At 39.6% G+C, this 21,177-nt stretch overlaps 1 protein-coding gene across 2 annotated transcripts; it reads right to left on the minus strand.

Moving 5' to 3' along the window:
• Positions 1 to 936: 936 nt before the first annotated feature.
• SELL (selectin L) lies at positions 937 to 20,150 on the minus strand. 2 transcript variants are annotated; one of them, XM_012444656.2, is made up of 9 exons: positions 20,035 to 20,150; positions 18,847 to 18,928; positions 16,530 to 16,916; positions 15,480 to 15,587; positions 12,836 to 13,021; positions 11,535 to 11,720; positions 9,796 to 9,924; positions 6,754 to 6,772; positions 937 to 2,237 (listed from the first exon to the last, which is right to left on the minus strand). In XM_012444656.2, exons 2-9 carry the CDS (start codon positions 18,857 to 18,859, stop codon positions 2,219 to 2,221), a joined length of 1,047 nt encoding a protein of 348 aa, XP_012300079.1. In that variant the 5' UTR covers positions 18,860 to 18,928; positions 20,035 to 20,150; the 3' UTR covers positions 937 to 2,218. The 2 variants fall into 2 exon arrangements, with proteins under 2 accessions (XP_012300079.1, XP_012300077.2); XM_012444654.3 differs by lacking the exon at positions 20,035 to 20,150 and adding an exon at positions 19,754 to 19,950.
• Between the last annotated feature and the right edge of the window lie 1,027 nt (positions 20,151 to 21,177).

Genomic DNA, 21,177 nt, shown 5'->3' on the forward strand with positions numbered 1-21,177 from the left:
AGAAGTGCAGGTGGCCGAGCCAACCCTCTGCAGTTAAAAGCTGAGGGCTGGGTTCCTAATGAAACACAAATAAAAGACCTCCTGGTTTCTAATCTCAGCATAAGGACTCAGAGCTCCATCTGTTAGAGCCTTAGGATAAGAGCCAGAATCGTACACCAAGAAAGCATGAAAGGTGAGATTTGGGTGAGGAAAAAAAAAAAGTCCATGTTTAAGGTTCAGTTCACAAAGCAATTTCATACTTAATGAACATCACAATAACCCTGTGAGGTAAGCAAGGCAAATTTCATTCTTATTTTATGGACATAAGAAGTAAGTCTCAGGGAGGTTAAGACCAAGGTTTTTGGAGAAATTTATATTATGAATCTTTATTTATGGGATATACTATTAGGTAACTCCTAAGATCATATAGGAATCCTAGAATGTGAATATAGAACTTTATTTTTAAATCTATATGCATCGTAGTTACAAGGAATAGTGTCCATTTGGGTTCCTTGGCCCTGAGATTTCAGTTGAACAAACATTTTCAATCAGGGTTGCAATGCGAGTCTGTGCAGGTGTGCACTGCACAACTCCAGGGGATATACCCTAAACTACATGAATGTGACTTGCACATCCAAAGGGAGACTCTTTTGCAACAGCTCTTGCTGTAATACAGAATCTGAGATGTCTCTGAGAATGAAAAATGTAATCATTACCAAAAAATTGTTTTCATAATGTGTGCAAATTTGTATGAAATCTGTACTGGCCATGGGACAAGGAGGTATTTCCAGCTAGCTTCTGACAGGGTCCTGTTCTCTCATAAAAATTCAGCTCTTGACATTAGGTGATATCTGCCCAGGTCATCAGATGCCATAGAGAAAGAGGGTTTGCTGAAACTTATATCAGCAGTAATGTGCAAATTCTCGCCGTTTAAAAAAACAAAAACAAAACAAAATGTATGCTCTTTCCGATTTATTTGAACATTCATTTATTGACACTCCAGGGATCTGACACAATCTCTGCCCTAAAGGAGCATATAATTTCACTGGGGAGAAAACATATTATCATATGTTTATATGATAATTTTCAAAATAACAAACTAGGCAAACTAAGTAACACTTAAAAAACAGGCTGTATTCAAATGCAAAATTGCATGTTACAGGCTAACTTTCAGTCAGAAGCCAGGAAGAGGAGATCATCATGAGTTGGACTAGTTAAGGACTAAAAGAAGTGGTGGGGTTGAGGGAGGCCTGAGATGAAATGTAAAGAATACGTAGAATCTAGGTAAGTGGATAAGAAGTTTGGAGGGCAGAGGAAAGGAGAGCATTCTCTACCTGTTTTAACTCTTCCAAGGAATTTCTCTACCTGTTTTAATTCTTCTACATAACATTAAAGAGATGTCACTTGCAACTAGCATTTCAGTGATGTTTTCTTATTAATAATATAGTGATAAAAGAAGCATTGACTATAAGAAATAGGAATGAATCTCATAAAAAGAAACCACAAAACCCCCAAACTAAAAAAAAAAAAAGATGCAGGCTATTTCTCTCTTCTCTTCTTTTGCTTGGCACTCATGAGACACAACATATGGAAGTCAGCCAACTGAAAAAGAAAGGCAGCTGAAGAAGGTGAGGAGGCTGAGGGCAGTTAAACGGGATGGCCTCCATTCACAGATGGTGAGCTACAGTGCAAATAGGACTGTCAACTTGAGCAGGACCCCATCACTTCACTGGAGTTAGAAAGCAAGGACAGCGTAGACTTTATGAACTTTTTGTAAGAGTGTAGCTCCACCATATACAGAAGACAGGATGTGAAATTTGATCTGCAAGAAAACTAAGTCCGTAGTCACCTATGTGTCAGATTTTCCCTGCATTTAGAAGCGTCTGTCATCAGGTACAGCAGTGAATTGAAACTGGAAACAAGCATCAGGAAAGAGCAGAGTCGGCCATCTTTATATTCCACCTTAATCTTTTCCCGTTATGATCTTGTTTGTTTCTCCTCAGAAAAGACAAAAACCTGAGCTGTATAAACATCTGCGGGCTGGGGATTGAGGGATAAATGAGGGGCAAAATGGAAGCAGAAGGAGCTGTCGGTCAGGTAGAAATCTTTCCAGATGCGCTGAAGGAAACACACCTCATCTTTGTTGTAGGAGGTGCCACCACGCAAAAGGCTTCATGGGAAGATTTAAAGGATCCAGTGATTTTTAGTATTCCAAGAATTTTCTTTCACCGAGGGCGATTTAATATGGGTCATCCATACTGAAAGAAAAACAAAAGATAATAAACTAAAAAGTTTAAAACTTGCAAAACTTGGAGTGTTGGTAGTAAAGGCAAATATTTACGAGAGATGAGAAGAGGAGCAAGGAAATGCTTTCAGCTGAAAATCTCAGGCAAGGTGCCAGCCTTTCGGAACATCTGAACATGAACGAATGCTAAACAAACCCTGGAGCAGCACTTCTCAGACTTTCATGTGCTTACCACTCAGAGATGGTGTTAAACTGCAAACTCTGATTCAGTAGGTCTGAGTGAGTCTGAGATTCTGCACCCCTAACAAGCTCTCTAGTGATGCTTATGCCACTGGCCCACAGACCACACTTGGAGAAATTTTTGTGGTACGGTCTTTGTCTCCAGATCTAATGAGTTTGAAGGACAGTGCAGATTGATTTTGAGCAGTGGAAAGTGAAGAAATTAGAAGGCATGCTTAAATGGAAAATGAAATTGGAGAAAATTAAACTCATGAAATGGTGGTAATTATAAACTCCTGATAAATTATATCCTGGAATATAATTTAATGAGATGGTAACACATTTAGTTTAAGGAAATAAGTGACACATTTTTGTGTGACACAGCTGTCTGATTCTTGGAAAGGACACGGGAGAACAAAATGTGGTATGTCTTAATATCACCTTTCAAAGGGAGAACTAGATTCTGAGGTGCTGTTCTCATGATGAACTGTCAGGGTAAACCACAGTTCAGCAGCTGTAAAGGTGCTTGCCAAAATAGAGACAAGAAATGTTTCTGAAAACAAAATTTCACATATGCCCTCCTCTGAGGTTGGCATCATATCTTCCTGTGTATCTTGGGTGTAGCTTCTACCCTGCCAGAATTTAGACAGTAGAAACCAAATGAGGTGATAAACAGAGCCAGTTTGCAGAAGAGTCAAAATAACCCAGCAAGAAATGAAACCACAAACGCCCAAGGAGTCATTCATTCGCCATTCAAAAACTAATCGAAATGAATACAAACTACTATGAAAGTTAGCGCAAGAACTTAAAAACAACGGCACAGAGTTTAGTGTGATAGTATTCATTTTACCTCTCACTTGTTCAGAAAACACACCCTACTTCTTCTACCCCACCCTTCCTCAATGCCATCACACAATGGTTTCAGTGTGAAAAAAAAAATCACATTACTGGAAAAGGAGAGTATCTGGGACTTACCACTCTAAGCTGGTAGTCAAGAGTCTTGAGTTCTAAAAGCATATGCTTTAAGAGCATGATCCCTGGATCCAGATGAGTATGGATCTCACCATTGCCATTTATTGTGACCTCAGGCTAGCTATTTTATTTCTCTGTGCCTGTTTCTTTACCTGTAATGAAGATGTTCATAGACGTGAACATCTTCTCCCACAGACTTCAAGGCATATTTCATGATTTAAAACATGTGAACCATTCATAATCATGTATAACATGGAATTGATATTTGATAAAGGTTTATGATGATTGTAACTAACTTCGTCACTTGCTCAAGGTCTAAAGAAAAGTTACTTAATTAGTTCAACTATAAAAAGAGTTTGAATGTGATACCGACCAAAATCCTATCCAGACCTAAAATCCTGTGATTCTTATGAATTAATACAGCCTTGGTCAATAAACGAGAACTAGGCAAATAATTCTTCTTTGCTAGGCCCTTCTAGGCTATCTGGTGAAGCATTCAGGACTTATGTTGGTGGGGCCAGCCTTCCTTTCCAACTTTGATTCCACAGCTCCTCAATAAGCTATGAGCTCTAGAAAGTTCTGCTCACTGGCCCCTGAGAAATGCCTTCATAGTCTCACTACCATACCACTGCTGACACCATTTCCCTCCTACAGACTGCCTTCCTTTCCTGCTTTTCTCCATAAACCTAAATCCTATCTATTCTTCAAAAGCAACCCAGGTGCCACCTTCTTTATAAGATTTTCTATAATCACCAAGCCAGATGTTTTTTTCCTTCTTAAATATAGCACTCATTGGCCATTACCATACTCTGCCTTGTATTTTTCTGATTTTTTTTTCTATATTCTTGTCATGAACTCCCCAGCTAGGTAATAATCGCCCTGAAATCAGGGGCAAGCCGTACTCCTCTTGTCTGAAGCATATTTAGCATTTTCCAACACAAAAAAATGTTCAATAAACAACTATTAATTGACTGATAAATAATCACTGATAAAAAATCAGTGAACCATTAAACTTAGTATAGCAATTTTCTTAGCATGGTAATTTGCTTATTGCTAATATTCTGATAATAATTAGCTTATTGCTAATATCACTGATAATAATCACTGATAAAAAATCCGTGAACCATTAAACTTAGTATAGCAATTTTCTTAGCATGGTAATTCGCTTATTGCTAATATTCTTCCAGCCAGTACCTCTTCCTGTGCCTCAAGGACATCTTAAAAAAAAAAATCTAGTTGATCTGTTTCCATCTAGTGGCACTTAAAACAGGTGGTTCCTGTAGCCAGCAAACAGCTCTGGGTAGATTGTGCCAGAAAATACTTTCACTCAGTAGGTCGGAGTGTGAAAGAAATCTTCACAGTTTGTGGGTTTCCTGCCACAGACATAGGGAGACCAGCCCAGAGAAAGAAGCTTTTCCTCACTAGACTTCATTTGCACTATTAAAGAGAAGACAGAGTAATTAAAAAGAACAAAAAGAGGCTCCATGATCCAACATCTTCCTCCAGTTACCCCTGCCCCAGTTCTTCACAGCCAAACTTTTTAAAAGAGCTGACTGCACGTTCTGTCTCTACTTTCTCATCCTCAGTGATGCTCAGCACTTGGCCATATGACCTCTGTTTTGATACCTGCACTGAAAATGGTCTCCCCACTGACACCCTTGTTGCATCGAGGGGATACTTACTGCTTCTCCTGGCAATGTTTGAGACCGTTCCCCTTTCTCTCTTCTTTGGCATTCATGACCCCACACTCTTCCTCCTCTTCCTTCTCCCTGCCTGGCAACCTCTTCATCATTTCTCCTTCCCTTGACTGACTTGTTAGATAATGACGTTCCCCTGGCTCCCCTCCTCTCTCCTCTTCCATTCTCGGAGCACTCACACCCGTCCTGGATGATCGTACCCATTCCTGAGATGGCAGTTACCTCCTGAAATGTGAGGGACTGAAACCCACATCTCATCTCCTTCCCCAACGTGGCCCTGTGCTGTGGATAGGCCCAGTGAACCACAGTGAATCATGTGCAGACACCCAAAGCTCGGCATAAAATTGAACCCACAATCTTTACCTCCAAAACCTCTCATTCTTTTATGTTCCCTTCTCAGAAGTAAACAGTACTACCATCTGCCAGTTTCCAGGTCAGAAAGATGATAATTTTATTCTTCTCTCTCCCTTTTAGCCAATTAACAGACACATTCAGTTAATATCACCTCCTCTGATTTCATGAGCCCATTCTTACTACTATTTCTCTAGACAGGCACCATCAGTTTTAACCTAACAACTTCAAACGCCTCCAAAACAAGTCTGTTTGCCCCTTGTCTCCCACACTTGCCATGCTGCTCTGCTGGGTGAACTTCATAAGATGCAGGAGGCAAGGCCACTCACTGTTTAAACCCCTTTAGTGATATCCCAAAAGACCTCACGATAAAGCCCATATCACATGGCTTATAAGTTACTTTATGATCTGGCTTTGGTGTCTTTCCCCACTTTTTCCTTTGCATTCTAAGCAATGGCCCATACTGAGTTTGTGGTTGGTAGGATGGTTGCCCAAATCAGCATCCAATCCCTTCAGAAATCATTTCACTTCATTTCTAGCATTTTTAAAGGGAGCTCAGTTGGGTACTGAATATGTCACCAAAGTCTTCCTTTCATAGTTAATTTTACTTACACTCTCATTCTTAAAATGCCAGAGCGAGTCACTAAACCCTAGAAACTGAGAACTATTTAACCATCTTCATTTCTGCCAGATGGGCCATGCACTTTGACGTGTCTGCATGTCCTCCCACTATGCTATTTCTCCAGTTGAGGAAATTTGAGCTTCAAGACCAAACTAGAAAATAATTGCCTCCTTGGGGAAGCTGCAGGAACAATTCATGCTCCCCAGCTTTCCTACATTTCTGAAGGTCAGTGCCTACTAGAGCAATCGAATGCAAATATTCAACTGAACAAGCATTTATTCATTTCTCAGTAAACGGTTGTTCAGTTGACTCTTTCTTAAATAATATATTTAGGGCCTCATGTTCAGCCAGAACAAAAAGAACAGAGCACAATGTTTTCAACCCTCAGAGAAAATTCTGAGGCAACCAGAGAAAGCTCCCTTGACATAAACTGCCCTTTTCTAATAGGGAATTACTTGTTCATTCATTCATTCAGCTCCACTAGCACCAAAAAGCACAGCTCTGAAAGAAGGCTCGTAGATTTATCACCTTATCTGGTCATTGGGATGAGGAACCCAGGTAAATAAACTACTATGGGGTTAAGGTGCCTAGCTAGAGCAGGAAGTAACTTAAGGAAGTAGAGAAGGGATCAGCAGACGTGGAAACTCCTTGCCACTGATAAAACTTACCTTTTCTGGGATTTCTTGCCTAAAAATAGAAAATAGAGAAATGACATTAGCGAAAATCAGATAATTTAAAGTTTTAAAGTAGGAAAGAAGGGAGACTCCCACTCTCAAAACTGTCTTTTGAAGTATATTAGGTATTTGTTAGGTGGACCCCATCTGTGTCAAAGGGGATTTGAGGAACTGGCTTAGTGTTCTGATAAACAGTGGTAGATAAACAGAACAGACATGTTGATGCAGGTGCCTCTCGGGGTTCTATTCCATTCTCTGTGCTACTCAAAAAGACAGAAGTGTAGGCTACATTGCCTGGTTGTGAGACCCAGTATGCCCATTCAAGTGTTTATCCCTTCCCAATCTGCCATCTCATCCTACCTACAGATTCTTCTCTTGAGGGATAGCTGCGAATACTGTAAGGCTACGTGCTCTTATACCTCACAGCATCTTCTCTGTGAGAATCCACAAGAGAATTTCACTTTGGTCTTGTTGGTAGGAATTACACAGCCTCATCTGAGTAACTAATGTGTTTTTATCTTACAAACACAAGGAATATCACGTCTCTCCTTTGACTGGCTGCAAGGAAACTCAGAGCAAAATCTGAGACCTTCTCCTACCAAGTATATAGGACTTTGTGACTTAGATTTTGTGCCATAACTTTAACCTTGATTCTTTTAAGGAACCAAGTTTAAATTTTCAGTTTAAATTTAGCTTTCTTTTTCTTACTTTTGAACTAATTTTAATTTGCTATACTGAATGCATTTTGTACTATCTCACATTCTTTTTGAAAAAAAGCAGAATATACAGAATATAAATAAGTAGATAACTTTAAAAAAACTCTTTGAGCAGAAAGAATCATTTGGGAGGCAATATATTTCGGTGGCTGTAAACTGGCATTCTAGAATCATCCCACCCAGGTGCAAGCCCTATTTTGCCCCTTGTAGAGTAGTGTGTCTTTGAACAGCTGCTTATCTTCTCTAAACTACAGTTTCTTCATCTGTTGAAGAGGCATGATAATTGTATCATCCTCATTGGATTGATAAAATAAAATATATTCAAAGTATTTAGTTCAAGTCCTAGCACTTAGTGTACTAAGCACTGCACTAAGCACTTAGCACTGCACTAAGCACTGCACTAAGCACTTAGCACTGCACTAAGACAGTGCTCCATTACTGTCTTAATCCTTTAAAGTATGAAAGACTAGTATTTGAAATCTTTTCTTCTAAAATTCAGCCTGCTGATGACCAAATGCACTTGAGCAGGGAGAATCAAATCTGAATTAGCTTTAGATTCTGTTTGTTTAACTTCACATATATATATATTTTTAGGGACAATGAAACTAACAGCAATAGATGAGTAAGAATCTGTTCCTACTGAGAGAGTTTCTTTTTGAAGAAAAGGGAACTAGGGGGGCATGTGTTCAGTTTCATGCCTTCCTCTAACCCTGGGTGTTGGTTTAAGTGGGAAATTCTTGCAACCGAGGAAGAAAACAGTTCACAAATCTGAAGACCAGTCGTTTTTGAAGATGTATCTGGATGGGAGTCTGATCTCTGACTCTGGGGCCTGCTGATATGGGGTTTTCGAGATTTGGCCTAAAACATCATTGTCTCGGTTTTCTCATTTACCAAACAGGCCAATAGTAGTGACTGACCAGAGAACGATAATGCCAGGAGCACAGAATGTGTCTAGATGAGTCCATGCGCAAGGACACATGTTTCTGGAGCCCTTCCTTATTCCTTTCCCGAAAGAAAGGAGCCAAAGTCTCAGACTAAGACTACTAGGGCAGGGGACAAAGTGCTAGAGTCAGAAGATTCATCTGAGAACAGAAGAATAGGGGTAAACACTCTGGTCACTTCATTGGCTACCATGCTCTAAATAGTTACCTGTACCCTTTTTCTAGCTATTAGAGCCCAAAAAGCCTATAAATTCTCTCTGTCTCTCTCTTTCTCTGTATATGTGTACACACACACACACATACATACACAGACACATAGACACACGTACACACCCTCAAATACACATATACGGATTTAGGACTTTTTACGTTTATCCTTGTAAATGCCATGAACTATATTTTGTCTTAGAAAAACTCTTAGGTTTAGCCTGGGAACGTAGCCATTATTTCTACCATTGTCTCTATAGGAAAAATATTCTTAATGTTTAAACAACCAACCTACAACTAAAATTTTTGGAAAGCAGAAGTATTTGTAAGTTGGTGATATTGGAAGATATTTTACAAATGAAGACTTTTTTTTTTTTTTTTTTTTTTTTTAGACAGGGTCTCACTTTGTTGCCCAGCTGGAGCACAGTGCTTCTATCATGGCTTACTGCAGCCTTGACTTCCTGGGTTCAAGTGATCTCCCACCTCACTCTCCTGGGTACCTGGGACTACATTTGCATGCTACCCTGTCTGACTAATTTTTGGTATTTTTGTAGAGATGTGGTTTCACATGTCGCCCAGGTGGGTCTTGAACTCCTGAGCTCCAGTAATCCTCCTGCCTCGGCCTCCAAAAGTGCTAGGATTACAGGTGAGAGCCACGGAGCCAGGCCCACAGATGAAGACTATTTAATCTTACATTAAAGATACCCTGAGCTTCCTACAAAACCTGTGATTTTGGGGGCTTCTGTTTTCTTTGTTGGCATAACTGTAACTAGTGTAACTGCCCGTTATCTGTTTCCTGTTTGCCCCACACTGATTCCCACCGCAGGAGTATGCAGTTTTCAAGTTATCAGTTTGACATCTTGTACAGAAATGACTCCAAGCTAAAAAATTTAAAAACAAACCTACGAATTTTTTTACCCTTGCTAAATACAGGTGACTTTGATTCTATTCTTCTGATTCTACAAACACTTATTAAAAGATTTCAGAATTTGGAAATAAATAGTTTTCTTGTTAAGGTGACTTACAACCTCAAAGTCCTTAAAATTATTTAGATATAGCCACCTTATCCCAGGGGGCAGCGTGTAATAACCCATCCTGTTCTCTACCCCTCAGTTCTGCCGTCATTGCCCAAGGTAGGAATGAAGACAGGATGATTGGGGTCAGGCACATACCTTTTTTTAATCTCCTTGCCAGCCAAATGATAAATGCCAACCCAGAGAATGCAGTAACCATGACTGCCACTGGAATGAAGAGGGGGTTATAATCGCCCTTCTTAATCATTGAGAAACTTCTGTCCAGTTCTGAAAGAGAAGTCAGTAAGGCACATGGCATGAGACCACGAGCATTATTTCCTTAGTCCATCTCATGATATTTGACTTTTTTCCTTCTTACGTCTTTTGGTAGTAGCCCATGTGATGCCATTTGACAGATGAGGGAATAGGCATGGGAAGGCCTATGATAAGTCTACAGCATAGGGAAAGACTGGACCAGCCTCACTAGTCCAATGCCTACAGAATCTCAATCCCCAGATCTGTGGTTCAGAGTTCCTGGGAATGCACCTAAAAATGTTGGCAAGAATGGTGGTCATCATTGTATTTAGCTCCATGGACTTGTTCAATGGTTGGAACTCTGAAATACAGAGAAGAGCTAAAAACCCTAATACAACTTCAGGAAAAATAAAAGCCAGTGATCTGAACTGGATAATTCATCAGTCAAAGAAAATCTTTAATGCTTTTACTTTAAAGCAATTGTGCAAAAATTTGTGCAAAATTGTGCAAAAATTGTGCAAAAAATTGTGCCAGGTCCCTGGCACTCGTTTACATGCCAGGGACCTGCACTAATCTCTTTCAAATGAGGTAGTTCTACCACTTCCCTCCACTTCCTTCACAAATAAGTAAAAGGGCATATTTATAGATACTCTTGTAAGTGTACACTGAGTTCATTTGGGAGCCTCTATTTAAAAACACTGGTATAAAAAAAAATCTGTTTCCTGATACCAACACTTGAAGGAACCTACTTTTTACATATTGGCAGAGGGACTGATTCTATCCTTAGTTCTCCCCATTACTCTGATGAACGTTTTCAAGGTGCTTTGCTCCCCACACCCATATATGATGGAGAGAAGGCTCAAGTTCCCAGAAGCTCCAGACAGAGGGCGCCTTTGGCTTGATGAAGAGGAGGAGGAAATGAACACTAGCTAGGCCTTAGAGGGAAATGTCTCTGATAGGCCTAATATACAGTCCTCTGCTAAAGGCCTCCCCGCCTTTCTGTGCTCACCCGCTCTACTCCCTGGCCCTGGACACACAGCACACAGAGATCAGCATTTCTGACAGCTTCTGCAGATCCTACCATTTAAAGACTTTTGTCATCCATGCAGATAGTCTCAGGGGCAGACATGGGTAACTGTTTTTTCACATGCTAACTTAGCATGCATCGGCTTTAGCACCTATTGCCGAGCACTGTGTCAGGCGGAGGGTATACAGAGACGAAGAAGACACGATTCTTCTCATGTACAGACAGATTTGGGGGGCATTAGCTTAGTGATAATTCAGGAGTATCCATTAGTTTGGGAAGTAGGTGGTCATTGGTGACCTTTTAGAGGCATTTCAATGGGCCAACAGAGATGTTAGATGGTAGTGGAATAGAATAACGGATAAAAAGTAAATCAGTGAGTTCGGATTTTAAGAGTTAAGATGGCAAGAGGTGAGAATGAAAATAAGAAATGGTTGCCATTAAAGGAGGAGGCAAGAGCAGCCAAAGATTTTACAGTGAATTAAGCATACAAATTTATTTTGAAGCCACCTTTACTTAGCGAAACAAAACATAAATGTTTATGTATGTCTTTGCTCACACCTGCTCATCCATCAGCTCTATGTCTAAGTCTCCAATTCTTCAGGACAGACTTACTCACTTTGACATATTGGACTAGGATTTGACCAGATTCCAGATGATTCACAAACGGTTTTCTTCTCCCCAATTAACTCAGTTCCTTCTGAGCAGCTGAAGGTACATGCAGATGTAAAGCTGAAGCTGGCCAGCGGGTGACTACAGCCCATGGTCCCCAGATCCGGTGCTGATAGAGGCTCACACTGAATCACTTCAATTAAAAAGAAAAAAAAAAAGACAAAACAGTATTTCTGAGTAGAGACTCTCGAGCAAAGGATTTTTAGCCGAAGCTCCCTGACTACATTACTTCCGATAAAGCTTGCAGGCTTTGTTTTCTTACAGAATGATGGTGGGTAGTGAATGAGAGATGAAGGTAAGGAAGCACTGAAAGCTGGTGGGGACAGGAGTGGCTACTCCAGGCTGCTGCCACAGCTAAGGTGACCCTCCACTTCTGCTGGAAGTACCATGCCACATGGCCTCTGCATCAAGGACGCTTGTGGAATATTCTCAGAGAAGCTCCACCTTTTCACCTGTTCTATTATCTACCCAAGCAGTTTTGAAAAACATCCCTAGTCACTGAAGCAAGTCCAACTTCTGTAAAATTCAGTAGGTGGGTTGACAGTTCTGTGATTTCAATTAAGGATTTTGATAGCACTTCTAAGAATTAAACTACTTAAACTAATGCGTCAGGAGCATATGGTGGAGAATTTAACCAAAGCTTCACAAGCTCAGACGCCACTGGTTTTCTCCCATATGGGGATAGTGTTGGCAGTTAAAAAAGAAAAAAAATTCTACCATTTTTCAAACTTAAAAAGATCAAGAGATTATGTTTTTGTTTTTCAGCTGTTATTCTCCTAAAAATTTATGCACGAGGAAAAGTAAAAGGTGATTTTAAGAATAAGCCAAATAAAACAACCAAGAAAGACCTCTACCCTGAGAAGGAAATTGGTTGGTGTTAAGTAGGACACCACATAAAATAGGTGTTACTGAGAGGAGAAGGACCAAAATTTAACTGAGGTTCAGCAAGGCGTTATTTATGCTATGGCAATGAGAAAAATAAAAAACACAGTATAACCGTGCTGTACTCCCATAAATCATGTTACAGACTGTGAGATGACTTTGAGGGTATTTGGTTTTTATTTTTTGTTTGGGAGGTTTTTCAAAAAAATTTAGTAGGAACAAGTCCTTTGAAAAACATCACAGTAGGTTAAACTAAGTTAGGTTCAATTAGGCTCCTAAGTTTGACTTCTCAGCAAACTTCTACTGAATGTTCTGACCGTAAGCCCAAGATCGCCATGACAAAGCCTCTAGTCTGAAGTTACTCACCTTGACAGCTTGGTTCTGGAGATGACCAGTTTCCAAATGGTCCACAAGTAGTTTCTTCAATCCCAGTTAAGTTTGTTCCCTCAGAGCAGTTGAAGGCACACTGTGAGCTGAAGCTGAAGTCTCCCAAAGGGTGAGTACAGGCCATGGTACCCAGCTCCGGGGCCTCCAAAGGCTCACACTGAATCACTTCAATAGGCAAACAAACAGTATGGGGAAGAGTTAAGAGGACCTGATGTCTGGATTTGAATCCTAGCTCTGCCACTTGATAACCATGCGCCTTTAAGAAAGGTTATTTATACTCTCCAACTTCAGTTTCTAATTAAACATTAGCTAGTCTTTATATTATTATCTTCGGCATTATCTGGAGGGAGAATGCTTAAACCCAAATAGGTGTAACTGGGAATGACCACCTCAGTTGGGAAATAGCTATCACATCAGAGCCCCTGAGTCTACTAGAGTATTGGGAATAGGACGTTTAGAGAAAGAGTAGGTCTCCATAATAAGTCTTCTTTGCAAGGAGAGAATATAAAAGTTTAGGAAGCATTTTGACCTCAATTCTGTCATCATCTGTTCTAGCTCGGTTCCAGAATTTTAACTCTTGATTTTGACAACCCTCTCCAGAAACTGTACCTATTTCCTTTTCCTGATTGGTGGTACGAAAGGTAAATTTAAGACTTGGAAATTAAAGTCTTCATGTTGTAGACCCTGCCATGCCATTGGTAAATAGTACAGATTTCATGTCTTATTCCTCATCTGCCAAATTTCAGCCATTATTGCTACCTTGCTCTCGAGACTTCAGTGAAGAATGGACTCAAGGAAGCAGAGGAATTTTTGTATTTGGAAATTAAATGAGATGACATTAGGGATAAAGATAGGAGCTGAGAGGAAATGTTATCTTTTTTCATTGATTTAACGAGTATCTATTATATATCAAGCATCACTCTGGAGCTTGAAGAGCTTAAATTTCACCTTGTAGGGCAAAATAGTAGGTAGAAATTAATGGTTGGATTTTCACGTATGTGTGATGTGTTTTAATTGCTTTTAATTGATCAGTCTGCTTGTAGTATGAATAATATATCTGAGGGGAGCTAATTTAAAATTATGGAACTCATCTAGGAGACTATTACAAGAATCTAGGAGAAAGATAACGAGGGCAATGGTAGTAGAATTGACAAGTCTTAGTGGAAGACAAATTAGAAAAACACTAAATTGTAAAAATTGGTAGAACGTTACCCTGCATTAATGTTGGGGCAGTTAAGAGAGTCTCATACCAAGGTGCCCATGCAAATGGTGATTCCATATACTGAGATAAGAAATAGAAATACAAAAAGGAAAGCTGACTGGGAACAATTGATTTTAGAGTCTATTGAACATCCCAAAGGGCATCCTTAGCATACTTGAGTCAGAGCTGGAGATAGGTTTGTCAGTCCAAAGATCACATAGATTTCTGAGTCCAAAAATGTCAGTAAGTTTGACCAAAGGAGACATGTAGATTAGAGTCAGAAGAGCAATAGACAAAGGACAAAAGCTGAGACATCATAATAATTTATGGTCCTGGGTAAGTGCCCATGAAGGATCCCAGGAGAAATGATCACAGGTAGAAAGAGAATGAGAAAAGAATGAGATGATAGAAACCAAGACAAAAAAAAAAAGCAAAATGTTAAAAACGAGTGAAATAAATAGTCACACCAATAATATAAGGGCTAAAAAATAAAGTTCAAAAATGGGGTAGGGGTAGAGTATTAGGAAGCAGTCATGGCCCAGGGATCAAGTGAAATGAGTTAGATATATAGATCCATTTCAGTTGGTTGACATTTAAATTTATTTCTGTTTTAATTATTTATTCTTTACAAACATTGCTTTTTTAAAAAATTAAGTTGTCCAATTCAATTAAGGCTCACAAGCAAGTGCCTGATACACACCAGGCATTTTGTGAATCCCAAAGATGCAATGATAAAGAAGACACTTACTGATCTCAAGAAGCTTACAGTACCAGAGGAGATGGGCAAGTGAACAGAGGACCTCAACATACGTGGGAGAAATAAGGAAGAAATACGTGGAGCTCTCAGAACTAAGAAAGCTTCCTAGAAGAAACTGTCTTTGAACTATGTCTTAAAGATGACACGTTTGTTGGCCACGTGCAAAATGAGAGAAAAGGCCAGGAGCAAAGTCAATGAGATACAGAGCACATGTATTAAGTGTGGAGAACTGCAAGAAGGAAAGGAACTCCTGGAAGGAAAAAGCAAGATTACCTTCCTGGTAACTCAGCCTCCTAATGATAAATGGCATAGTTTCTTCCAGACCTTAGAGTTCTAATTAATCTAGCAAGCTCATTAGGTTGTGAGCTTCTTGACAGCAGGAATCTACCATGCTACTCCCTTATTGTAACCTGACAGCTTTTATCCCAACACTGTGCTCCTTGTGGTACTCAAAAAGACTTGTTGAGAAGTGAATTGAAACTTCATGGTGACTTATGAAACCTTTACGGAAAAGTAACAACATTGTGAAAGCAGAGCATTCTGATCAAAACTTCCCATTTCTCAGAATGGCTAGTATTATTTTGTTTCAACCAGCTTCCATCATAAGCTATAACAATTCCCGTGACTTTATTTTAGGAAGAAGCAAAGAAAGGAAAGAGACTTACCAAACTGGCACTGGGGCCCATAGTACCCCACATCACAGTTACAGGTGTAATTATTGATGATTTCTACACATTCTCCATGGCCACTGCATGACCAGGGCTGGCAAGAAGCTTTAAGGAGGTCAGAAAAAAAAAAAATTAATGCAATTACATTTCAGTACTCAAAGTCATTTATTTGGACATAGATAACCTTTTGTCTAAGGTGATTTGAATAATCAGGAAAGGTTTGTTTGTATATTCATAGCATAAATCATATGCTAAAATTTTTACTTATATACTAAGCATATAGCCATAGACATTACCAATACTAATATTCTGTAATGCTTATATGAAACTTAGTGGGATACCTCAAAACTCTTGAAATTACTTGTTTATAATGTAGTAAGAAGGTTAAATGATGACCTGACCTCGATCATTTCTGCAGGCAATTATTTCTTGGCAATCCCTTTCTTGATAGAAATCACAGAGGTTAAAAAGTCCAAACTTGCTAAAACAGTAGAGTCCAATTTACAAGAGAACAAATTAACTACGGTTCACTATTAAAACATCACTTGGAAAATTCCTGGCTATTTTGGAAGTGTAAAACATTTACAGAAATATTCATACACCAGAGATAGTGCCATTTTTATCTAAAATTATATAAGATTAGACTAAGAAAGAAGCATGCAGTTCCACGCTCCCTACTTCACAATATGAAAACTAAAGTGATGTGAGCCTAAGTTCCCAACTGGCCCCAGCTCTCAGCTTCTCCTCCCCTGCCTTATTATCAAAGGCACTGATTGTCTAGTTCTTCCTCCGTACTTCCTACATACACCTATCGTTTTGATGTAACTTGACTTAGGGGTATAGCTTTTGTGCATAGAGACAAATCTTACACACCAAAAATGCTCAGAAGTGACGTGGTACAAGATTATGCAGAGGGCTAGACATATTTTAGAATGAACCAGCAGCTGTTCTCATCCCCCCCACCTTTCCATGTGATTAATCTGATTATTCTCTTAACTGCGGTCCTTCCTGAATCTCAGGTTGTGTAGCCGTCTTGTTACTCCCTACCTGTGTAACAGAGGGCTGCCTTTGGTTTGTGGCAGGAGTCGTCATTCCATTTGCCTGCATCTTTGGCCCTCTTGATATAGATCTCCACGCAGTCCTCCTTGTTCTTCTTGTTGTTGGGCTCCCCAGCTCCCCAGTTCTCTGCTTCTTCAGTGAGAGATTTGTTGGTTCCCACCCACGTCCATATTCCTCCTATCTTCCGGATTCCTATCCAGTAGTAAGAATGACTGAAAGGCAGAGTCTTATTCAGGTACTCAATTTCTGCCTTGTTTTGTATGGCAACTAAATCTGTGTAACTTTCTTGGCAGAATCTCCTAGCCCTTTGCCAGTTCATGGCTTTTTCAGAATAATGGTAAGTCCAGCAGTCGGCTCCATGATGTGCCAGGAAATCTGCAAGACAACAGTGTGACCCATGCAGACTTACGAAATGTTACAGCTAAAAAGAACCTAGCACTACTCCAGGCTGAGCGAGACACTTCATAGAGATGCAGAAACAGAGCCTAAGAGTGTATGTGACCGTCTCAGGATCACAGAATGGTTGTTTGCAGATTTGAAGTAGAACCTAGACCTTCTGGCTTGCATATAAAATGCTTTTATCTAAGGTTCTATTTTAAACAAATTAAGTTTAAACAAATTTAGTGGCTTTCTAGGTTTATTTTCTTATTAATTTTTTCTCCAAATTATTTCAGGTGAAATTTAACCAATATATTTTAGACACTCATATTTCTTTTTCTTAGTAGCTGTTAACAATTTACAACTAATTACAGTATAATATCTTATAACTATAGAATTTACACTATACTTTTTAATCCTGGAATAATTTCTTGAAAGCCAACACATATGTACCCGTGGGAGAAGCGTGATAAGGACAGGAAGAACAGTGATGTACTTTTAAGTAATCTCTTTTATATCAAAAACATTTTATTTTACCATAGGAAGAACTGCTTCTGGGAAAGCCCAATATACCACTCAACTCTTAGGTATCTCACTGCATAATTTTTAAAAAGAACAATTTACAAAGCCAAAAGATAGAGGATTATGAAATTGATTAGATCATGTTCTATACACAAAGAGACTCCACTGATGATGTTTAATAAACATATGGATCCTTCAAATATGAGGGTTTCGAAGATACCTAATTAAACACATAAAGACACAATGACTTCATAGTGATGTATGGCTTTCTAAGCATGGTATGATCTACGTGAATCACTAATACAGTAAAGAAACAGATATGATTGATGGTAAAGAGCATCATAAAATAAACATTTTGAACAGAGCTTTGAATGAGCATTGCACTGGAATGCAAGTTCCAAGAGGGAAAGAACCATCGTGTCCACTGCAGTATCCTCAGTGCCTAGCACAGATTTCACACATTGTGGCGACTCAGAAAATGCCTGTTGCAGGAAGACAGCACTAGGTTTCCATGAGACACAATGCAGATATGGCATAAAGAATGTGTGAAGGGCACAGTTAGCATGTTTGCTTGGCTAGAGTTGAAAATCCAAGCTAGGGAGTAAGAAGACATTAGTTTACTTAGGAAATGAAAAACCAAGTTCAAAGCTGTTGCTGGAGAGTCTTCAAGAATCAGATACAAAATTTGTCACATCAGGATGGGAGCGGTGGCTCACTGTAATCCCAGCACTTTGGGAGCCTGAGACGGGTGGACCACAAGGTCTGGAGTTCCAGACCAGCTTGGCCAATATAGTGAAACCCTGCCTCTACTAAAAATACAAAACTTAGCTGGGCGTGGTGGCACATGCCTGTAGTTCCAGCTACTCGGGAGGCTGAGGCAGATTTGCTTGAACCCAGGAGGCAGAGGTTGCAGTGAGCTGAGATCGCACCACTGCACTCCAGGCTGGTGACAGAGTGAGACTCTGTCTCAAAAAAAAAAAAAAATTGTCACATCAATGGAAGGACCAAAAACGATAAAGCTCCATCCCTTAATGAGCTCATATTGTAATTGTAGAAATGACATTAACGTACACTGAAAATAGAAAATGAAGTGCTAAATATTTGGTACAGATTGTAAGTGCCTCAACAGAGATTTCGTAATTAACATTATTCGTTTATAATTGGAGAATTTTGTGGGGTTGTTGGGATTTTAACCCTATAGCATGGGCCATGGTATATTAAAAATAGTGTTCAGGAGTTTCTGGGAAGACCTAAAGGTAAGAAGAAAAGAGATGTTCATAGAAGGGATAGAATTAACAGCTCTCTGTGTAATAATTTTCCCTTAGACTATGTAGAACCTGTGGATATTTAAGAAAAATAAATATAAGTAAAATAGACTTAGCGATATGTAAATATCATAGCATACCACAACACAGCATTGTCCACCCCCACAACTTGAAGATGTTCCATAAGTCCCTCTGGATGCTCTGACATTTCCATGGAAATATCTGCAAATGAAATACAAAATTACATTTAGATTTATACTCTTAAACCACACATTTGCCGCCCTTGAGGTGGTGCTTACAACTTTCTTAATAATCAAATTAAAACACACATGTGTACTAACCCTGTCTGAGGTAACAGGTTTCTCAGACATAGATGAAAAAGTACTTTAAAGTTACATCAGAACTGTTTTATTTTCCTTTTGTGCTTTACTTTCAGCTTGCTAATCAGTACTGCCCTGAATCTTTTCTTTGGTTCAGTAATTTTTGTACCTGCTTTTCTGCTGAGCTATTAGATGAAACTATTAATATTTAGTATGTATATTTTTAAAAGTCTTGTTGGTGCTTAATTAACCATTGGTGCTTATATTTATAGCCTCACACTTGATCATAATGGGTCAGTGCCTCAAATACCTAAAACAATTAGCCAAACAGACACCAGGAAAGAAAAATATTTCTTTTTTTTTTTTTAAATAGAAAGAAATACATTTTGAATAACTGAAATGACAAAGGCACAGATTTCCTGCACACCTTAAAATTCTATCTTCCAAGGTGTATCACTTCTCATGTAGACATAGCGTTTATTGCAAAAGATCTGATTTCGATAGTACCTCTTCAAGTGTCTCCCCAGAGACAGAGTCAAGAGGAAATGACCACGTCTGAGAAGAAAGATTTCAGGATCACTTTTCTGAGAGTCTGAGAAAATTTTTAGTTTCTATCTTTTTTCAAACCAGAATTGAAATGGGATGCTTCCTATCCTTGCCACCTGCCTCTACAACCCCAAGAGTTTCTATCTGAGCATCTAGAAGTCTTTTAGGCTCAAAGGCTCACCATGGCTTTGCTTGGTCCTTCTCTAGCTCTTCTGCAGCCCATTCAGCCTCTTGACTTAGCACAAGGGGTCTCAGGTTCTTGCCCAAGGGGAGCGTGAGGTGCTGCAGGGAGACTGCACTGAACGTCACCAGAAAGCCTTGCTTCCTTTCAATTCTCTAACCCAGTCTCACGTCCTCCTCCTCCCCTTTTCCCTCCCCTTCTCTTCTCTTTCCTCTTTCCCCCACCCCTTTCCTAGACTGGCCTCTGTTGCCTCCCACTGACAAAAGAAACGAACTGCTGACCAGAAAAGTAATGTGACTAGATCCTCTCTTCCTTCCCTCCTGTCTGTGCTTTCCTCCATTCTCCTGTGTATCTTTCCTTCCCCTCCTCCTTTTCTTCCGTTTTCTCTTTCTCCTCCTCCTTCCCTCATTGTTGTTGTTCTTCTTCTTCCTCTTCTTTTTCTTCCTCTTTCTCTTCTACTTGTTCTTGTTCTTGTTTTTGTTTGCTTCTTGTTCTCCTCTTTCTCCTTTTTCTCTCTCCTCCTCCTCCTTCTCTTCCACCACCCTCCCCTCTCTTTTTCATAAACCCTAAGCTACCTCTTGGCTGCCTGTGGTAGATGGCCCCTGGAAATAGCAAATACTGCAAAGCAAAACTGCATTTCAGACACATTTATGATGTTTGCAAAACTTTAGTAGAGCTCAGCAGTGGACTTGACTCATTTCCGTCCCTTCACCTCCGTCCTTCCTTGCTCACCACCTAGCGGAGGTCCTTGCTAGTAGCACTTTCTGAAGTTAACCCCTGAAGAGAGCCGATGCCCTCCAGCTTTTGGACCTTAGAGGTTTAGGAGCCTACAAGTACCTTTAATATTCCTGGAGTATAAAATGAGAAGGTGATAAGGCTGCACATGAAATTAGGACCCAATAAAAAGGAAGACTCACTGATGTGATGTGAGTCAGTGAGTCAAATGCAAATCAGATTTGCATTTTCAGGAAAATAATAACAGCAACAATAATAGCTATGAAACTCAGCACCCCATATTTATTATCTTGTTTAATCTTTATAACAGCTCTCTGCTATAGATATTATTATTATCCCCATTCTAAAACGTCTCAAAGAGGTGTAAGAATGTTGCCTTAGTCACATAACTAGTAAGAGACACGGTTGGGAATTTGAACAGAGGTCAATCGGTTCCAAATCCCATGCTCTTGATCATTAAGCTGAACTTCTGGCAGGAGCTTGGAAGACACGGTAAAATGGGGATAAAGCTGGAGCCGGGGAGACTTGTGAAAGCACCAGTGCTCCTACTATACCCTGAAAGAAATGTCTAGACTGGCTTTTCTTCTAAGTCTTCTCCTCTAATTCTCTTTCTGTCTCTCTCTTTTTTTTTTTTTTTTTTTTTTTTTTTTTGAGACAGAGTTTCTCTCTTGCTACCCAGGCTGGAGTGC

The sequence above is a fragment of the Aotus nancymaae genome, unplaced genomic scaffold (genome assembly GCF_030222135.1).
Source record: "Aotus nancymaae isolate 86718 unplaced genomic scaffold, 86718_ANA_hifiasm-v0.15.2.pri h1tg000108l, whole genome shotgun sequence".
NCBI classification, from domain to species: Eukaryota; Metazoa; Chordata; class Mammalia; order Primates; family Aotidae; genus Aotus; species Aotus nancymaae.